The sequence below is a fragment of the Megalobrama amblycephala genome, linkage group LG15 (genome assembly GCF_018812025.1).
Source record: "Megalobrama amblycephala isolate DHTTF-2021 linkage group LG15, ASM1881202v1, whole genome shotgun sequence".
NCBI classification, from domain to species: Eukaryota; Metazoa; Chordata; class Actinopteri; order Cypriniformes; family Xenocyprididae; genus Megalobrama; species Megalobrama amblycephala.
In genome coordinates this window covers 18734200-18741796 of record NC_063058.1, presented here as the reverse complement: position 1 = coordinate 18741796, position 7597 = coordinate 18734200, and the positions used below count along the sequence as shown (strand labels likewise).

The window sequence follows — 7597 nt, the reverse complement described above, 5'->3', positions numbered from 1 at the left end:
CAGTCAACTTTAGCTACAGTGTTTTTCATGTTTTACAAATGTAAACACAATAATGTCCTTGTAGTTTTAAGGTCCAGCTCTCTGAGAGAAAAGGTGACCGGCTAAATCCTCAGAAGCCTGTCAGGTAAGAGGTATACTCGATTTGGCACGTAGTTTATAAAATTTGATTCCATGCAATTGAATTAAATGAATATTATCACATCAACAGATGTTATTGGGGGAAAACAGGACAAGGACACTTCACTTTAATGAGGCATGTGAGTATTCACTAACATTTATACACTATAATTTATGGTAGAGCATTCAGTTTTGTTTTTTACATCAGGTTACTTAATGGTTTATGGTAACACTTTACAATAAGGTCCCATCTGTTAACGTTAGTTATTGCACTAACTGGGATATACTTTGGTTATTGTATGTATTAAACTTTGTTAAGGTAAGTTAATGAACTGTTTATTGATAGTTAATGTTAGCTCAGGTCCATTAAAGGTGCAATATGTAAGAATTTTGCAGTAAAATATCCAAAAACCACTAGGCCAGTGTTATATATTTTGTTCACTTGAGTACTTACAATATCCCAAATGTTTGCAACTATTTGTAAATCTTGAGAAAATTGCAATTTTAACCAAGGCTCTGGGACGTGTGAGGAGTCGCCTGTCAACTGCGTCATACCCGCGTTATCCTCGGTTTCCGGTTTTATTTTGTAGAAAACATGGAAACACCAAAGATGCTTTAATATGTTGTAATAGACAAGGGAACAACTGTTTTGATATATTTATAGACAGAAAACTAATTGTTGTTATATTGCTCAACACGTTTAGTCTTGTTTAAATCAATTGTCTTGATTTTTTGCGAGTAACATACTTTATTTAAAAAAATACTATTTTGTCAAGTAGCTAACATAGCATAATCAGATGCAGCTTTATTTTTTAGTAACAGTAATACAGCATTTTCAATACGTTTTAAAATTAATTGCATGTCATTTATCAACACAAGCCATCCAGCATTTAATATGATATTCTAAAATCGATCTATCTTACTGCAGTGTGTAACAGTGTCTCACAGCAGCCGCCGAGCGAACGCACAGAGTAACTTTATAACATCATTTTCAACACTCTCAAATGTATCTAATATGATAAACAGAGCTACGTTACCTCATACTCATGACCGGAAAAGCGGAAGCTGCACTGGCAACTGTGACATAATAAAAGTTCAGCTGCTCGCGGCATGTGTTGCGCAATCGCTCCAGCGGCCTCGTTCAGCTCCCACAACACTCAGTCCTGATCTGCTTCATACTACAGTAACGTTAATAATCGCATCCATGAACATGATTTCTTCCTGAGTCCTATCCCGATTGTTTTCCACCGGCTGTGAGGTGAAGACCACATGTCCCAAGATTTCGTGCTCAAACTTGGCGTCATCAAGCTACGCCTTTGTTTTGAATAGGCCTCTAGTGACCTCTAGTGGCAGAAAATATTACATATTGCACCTTTAACAAAAAAAAATTAAAAACATAAAAAAAACTATGCTTTCGCTTTCCTTTAATCCCTCCCTATTCTAGCTTATGCTACTCAAAGCAATGTCCGAAACTTTTTATTATGAGCACTTTACTTTATTTTTTACACCTGCACCTCTTTACGATGAATCGCTTGCTGTATCCCTCATTTGTAAGTCGCTTTGGATAAAACCGTCTGCAAAATGAATAAACATAAACTACATCTTGTGATTTTAATAATGTATTAGTTAATTCAGAGGTGTAAAGAGTACCTGAAAACCATACTTGAGTAAAAGTACAGATACCTTACAGCAAAAAGATTTTAACAGTACTGAAGCATTTTACTAGTACTGAATGAAGGCTCAAAGATGCACTATTCCTCAACACCTAAGAGACATGCTAGTGAAAAACAAGAAACAGTTGATTTGTGAGGGGAGAAATCATGTGCTTATTTTCTAAAATCAAAATACAGCTGAACATTTGTGACTACAGTGGTTCAACCTTAATGTTATGAAGTGACGAGAATACTTTGTGTGCAAAAACAAAACAAAAATAACGACTTTATTCAACAATCTTATCTCTTCCCTGTCATTATCCTTACACAGGCGACGCAGTAATCACAGTGAAGGCTTCCGTGTTTACATCTGAATGCCGGCTCAGTATTGGCCAAAGCTGATCATGTGAGCAGCACGACATGCGTGTGATGCTGACGCAGGAGCCGGCCAATAATGAGTCGGCATTCTGTTGTAGAACCTGGAAGCGCTGGACGTAAACAACGTATGTGAATGACACAGAAGAGAAGATATTGTTCAACAGTCATTATTTCAGTCATTAAGTCATTATTTTTGTTTTCTCGTCTCTTCATAAAATTAAGTTTGAACCACTGTAGTCACGTAGACTATTTTAACAATTTCTTTACTACCTTTCTGGACCTTGAAAGTGTTGATTATATTGCTGTCTATGGACGAGTCATATACCTCTCAGATTTCATCAAAAGTATCTTAATTTGTGTTCTGAAGATGAACGAAGGTCTTACAGGTGTGGAACAACATGAGGGTGAGTAATTAATGACAGAAATTTCATTTTTGGGTGAATAAACCCTTTAACTAATGCAGTTAACTAATGTTATCAAATGGAACCAGGTTGTAAAGTGTTACCGGTTGATTTCACAGCACCAAGTATATAGAGCATGCATGTATATAGGGATAAATATGTATTATGTCAATACATATTTATATTTAGACAGTTTTATATACGTTCACATCTGTACATAGGGATTCTGCCTACTCTTACTGTCATTTTTTTTTTTGTACTTAGTCTACTTCCTTGTGTATTTGCCTTATTTCTTGCTGATTTTGGTCAAATAACCAATGTGCTTTATTGTTGCTCTCTGATTTTGTAGAGGAAATGGCTTCATTCCCAACAACAAGGATTTTTCCCATTGTTGAAAATGCTTTTAAAGCATCCAAGAAGCACAAAAACAAGAAAGTGAAGAAGGAAAAAAAGGATAAGAGGAAAACCAAGTGTGTGCCAAACTTCTTCTTGCATGATGGCTGCTGTGAGACAGAGTTGACACAAACGCAAAACACCAAGAAAAGAAAAAAGGCAAAGAAGAAAACCAAACTCGAGGATGAATTCCAGCAACCTAAAATAAAGAAACAGCCCGAAGATAAAGACCAAATTCAGCCCATTATCTTCATCTCCCCTGATCAGGAGACAAAACAACCAAGTTCAACTGAGAACGATCGTCATAAAAGAGTAAAAGAGATAGGGAAGATTAAAAAGAGAGTCATCTTCAACTTGCCAATTGAGGAAAACCAACCTGCAAAGACAAATTACAATGAATTTGGAAAGAAGCATGTTGTCAGCGAAAGCAGCTTGGAATCCAATACAGCTGAAGAAATGAACAGCCAAGACATGTTTATCACACAGAAATCATTCTTGGATCCATATGTGGAGATCTCCAGCAGCTCAAGCTGCAATGAGGCCACTACTGTGAAGGCACCAGAGAAGCATTCATGTGGGTCAACAGCTGAAGCAACCACTCAAACCGAGAACTTCTTTACCTTCCCAGCGCTCTCCAGCTCTCTCAGGTTTCAGCAGCAGAAGCAGAACACATCCATGTGCTCGGAGGAACCGGTGGACCTGAGTTTGCCCGACAGAACAAGACGAATGCACGAGCCAAAACATCCCACTGTAGAGTCTGCAAACCCACCCACACTGAAGACATCAGACACGTCGAGTGAAGACGGTGATACGGGACCCAAGGCCAAAGGTGATCTGCTCCAGCTGAAAGTCGTTCAGACTCGCTTGAACGAGTCTTTCTTTTTTAAGTTGAAGGGCGAAGATTCACCAAAGCCCATGTGCCCTTTGATGAAGTTCACGGAAAGTGTTGAGAAAAGAGCAAAGAAGTAAAATCATACCAAGCTAGATTTGTGAGTTCTGTGCACATGCAAACAAAGACATAAAGCTTTGGTATTTGCAGTTTTATTGTGTATTTTTACATTGTTCTCTTAAATGTTTACTTCCAGTTAAATGTTCTTGAATATGAATCTTCAATGTCTATTGTTTACAAGCAAGCATTGTTCACAAAATTGAAATTGTCTCATGTTGTGTGGGAATTAAAAAAGGAAATTACAGTCTAATTGTGTCTAAATAATTTGATTCCCATCCACTTCCAAAGGTGGAAGAAAACATAAACGGGAATAGTTACTGGCAACAGCAGGCTGTAGAAACACACGCTGCTTGCGCTCGTGCAGCCTTGGGGGAAATTTTCGTCCACGCTCGCCGAGTAAAACAGTCCGGACAAAGATATCAATGGCACAAGAACAGTTACTGTAGACAGGGAGAAAAACATTGTGGCAGAAAATGAATATTTGCTTTATAAACTCAAGATTCAGTGGGGTTTTCAGTCGTTGCGGTCTTATGGATCATTCGTGCATCCTGTGGGATCATGTTAGGAATACCATCAATGATGGGATATGCGATGCCAAGCTCTTCGTTTATTAATTCATTGCTCCTTTCGTCATACCTTAAAAGAAAGAAGGAAAAACATGTATTAGTATTACAAATAATCTAAACATCACTTATGCAAATTTACCACAGTAAATAAAGTTAATGACAAAATAGTTATTATAAAACCATACTAAATTAATTCATATAAAAGGAAGATGCTATATATATATATATATATATATATATATATATATATATATATATACAGTACAGTCCAAAAGTTTGGAACCACTAAGATTTTTAATGTTTTAAAAGAAGTTTCGTCTGCTCACCAAGGCTACATTTATTTAATTAAAAATACAGTAAAAAAAACAGTAATATTGTGAAATATTATTACAATTTAAAATAACTGTGTACTATTTAAATATATTTGACAAAGTAATTTATTCCTGTGATGCAAAGCTGAATTTTCAGCATCATTACTCCAGTCTTCAGTGTCACATGATCCTTCAGAAATCATTCTAATATGATGATTTGATGCTCAAGAAACATTTATGATTATTATCAATGTTGAAAACAGTTGTGTACTTTTTTTTTTTCAAAATTCTTCGATGAATGGAAAGTTCAAAAGAACAGCATTTATTTAAAATAGAATATTTTCTAACATTATAATCGTCTTTACTGTAACTTTTGATCAGTTTAACTCATCCTTGATGAATAAAAGTATTGATTAATTTTATTTCTATTCTTACTGACCCCAAACTTTTGAACGGTAGTGTTTAATGTTACAAAAGATTTAGATTTCAGACAAATGCTGTTCTTTTGAACTTTCTATTCATCATAGCATAATGAAATAAAAATGTAAATAACTGTTTTCAACATTAATAATAATCATAAATGTTTCTTGAGCATCAAATCATCATATTAGAATGATTTCTGAAGGATCATGTGACACTGAAAACTGGAGTAATGATGCTGAAAATTCAGCTTTGCCAACACAAGAATAAATGACACTTTACTGTATATTGACATAGAAAACAGCTGTTTTAAATTGGAATAATATTTCACAATATTACTGTTTTTGTTTGTATTTTTAATCAAATAAATGCAGGCTTGGTGAGCAGAAGATATTTTTTTTAAAACATTAAAAAAAACTTACTGACCCCAAACTTTTGAACGGTAGTGTGTGTATGTGTGTATATATATATATATATATATATATATATATATATATATATATATTTTTTTTTTTTTTTTTCATGTTTTTGAATGAAGTCTCTTATGCTCATTAAGGCTGCATTTATTTCATAATAGATACAGAAAAAACAATAATATTGTGAAATATTATTACAATTTAAAATTATGGTTTTCTATTTTAATATACTTTAAAATATAATTTATTTCTGTGATGCAAAGCTGAATTGTCAGCATCATTACTCCAGTCTTCAGTGTCACATGATCCTTCAGCAATCATTCTAATATGCTGATTTATTATCAGTGTTGGAAACAGTTGTGCTGCTTAATATTGTATAACCTGTGATGCTTTTTCAGGATTCTTTGATGAAAAAAAATGATCAAAAAATGATCAGCATTTATTTAAAATAGAAATCTTTTGTAACAATTTACACTACTGTTCAAAAGTTTGGGGTCAGTAATTTTTTTCTTTCTTTTTTTTTTGAAAGAAATTAATACTTTTATTCAGCACAGATGTGTTAAATTGATAAAAAGTGAGAGTAAAGATTTATATTGTTAGAAAAGATTTATATTTTGAATAAATGCTTTTATTCATCAATGCATCCTGAAAAAAGTATCAAAGATTCCAAAAAAATATTAAGCAACACAACTGTTCAACATTGATAATAACTGAGTATCAAATCAGCATATTAGAATGATTGCTGAAGGATCATGTGACTCTGAAGACTGGAGTAATGATGCTGAAAATTCAGCTTTGATCACAGGAATAAATTATATTTTAAAGTATATTAAAATAGAAAATCATAATTTTAAATTGTAATAACATTTCACAGTATTATTGTTTTTTCTGTATTTATTATGAAATAAATTCAGCCTTAATGAGCATAAGAGACTTCGTTCAAAAACATTAAAAATAGTAATGTTTACAATCTTTTGACTGGTAGTGTGTGTGTGCGCGTGTGTAATTCTATACCATTTTTGTCTTTTTTGAAGTTAAATAATAATAAATTATATTAAATTTTAAAATAAGAAGTAATAACTTAAAAATAATTAATTATAAGTAACATATCATTAAAAATATTAACAAACATATTAACTGTAACAGATCATATTTGTCAGAAGCTATATCTGCCATGATAAAAATTCGCAAGGAACATTTTCAACCGATGGTATAACATCAGCACTGCTATTAAACTCCTATGATAACTATCATTAATATCATACACGGTGAACAATCATACCTCAAGGGTTTTTTGGACAGCGGACACACAAGAAACTCAAGGAGGGACACATCAAACGCCTGACTCTCACTGCCCTTCACTCCATCACTCCGGCTCCGCTGTTGCGCTCGGGTGTTCACGGCGCTCACAGGACGCAAGAGCGGCTGGACGGTCACAGATCTCTGCGCGATCAAAACTCCTGTGGTAAGTGTCCTCAAAGCATGAGACATATCCCAAGAGAGATGTATGGCTAGAAACTGAACTTGTTTCACTCGTTTGACAGAGGCCAACAGTGAACCGGAAGCGCTAAACTTGGCGCGACTGTAAATGTGTCCCCTGATCTTTTACATTCTTGAGAGGTTCCGATAGCAAAATGCTGCACAGATTAGATTAGTTTGAAAAGAAATGTCATTCAGATAATCATATATGTGGTTTCATCTGGTCTGCACAGGATAAAAATAGAAAGTAGATCCAGATATTTTGTAATAATAAAATATTTGGATATTAATAATAATAATAATTTAGTAGATTTAGTACAGACATAATTAACAATAATTGTGAAATAATGCCACTGTTATACAACTTTTTTTTTGCATCACGTTTATTATTTTTATTATTAACTGCACTGATCAATGTAATAATAAAAAAGTATATATATATATATATATATATATATATATATATATATATATATATATATATATATATATTACAATAAATGTAAATGAATAAT

The 7597-nt window shown here is 33.5% G+C and overlaps 1 protein-coding gene and 1 long non-coding RNA gene across 7 annotated transcripts in view; one reads left to right on the top strand and one right to left on the bottom strand.

Annotated features, from left to right (window-relative positions):
* Window positions 1-3088, top strand: part of LOC125247643 — a 5347-nt gene extending 2259 nt beyond the window's left edge. For all 5 annotated transcript variants that reach the window (XR_007180130.1, XR_007180128.1, XR_007180129.1 and 2 more), the window contains 3 exons: window positions 65-124; window positions 209-257; window positions 2898-3088. This is a non-coding gene — a long non-coding RNA (uncharacterized LOC125247643). The remainder of the gene's footprint in view (window positions 1-64; window positions 125-208; window positions 258-2897) is intronic.
* Window positions 3089-3966: 878 nt separating this feature from the next.
* zgc:162634 (uncharacterized protein LOC555881 homolog) lies at window positions 3967-7221 on the bottom strand. 2 transcript variants are annotated; one of them, XM_048159053.1, is made up of 2 exons: window positions 6886-7221; window positions 3967-4526 (listed from the first exon to the last, which is right to left on the bottom strand). In XM_048159053.1, exons 1-2 carry the CDS (start codon window positions 7092-7094, stop codon window positions 4385-4387), a joined length of 351 nt encoding a protein of 116 aa, XP_048015010.1. In that variant the 5' UTR covers window positions 7095-7221; the 3' UTR covers window positions 3967-4384. Both variants share the same exon structure in this region, with proteins under 2 accessions (XP_048015010.1, XP_048015011.1).
* Between the last annotated feature and the right edge of the window lie 376 nt (window positions 7222-7597).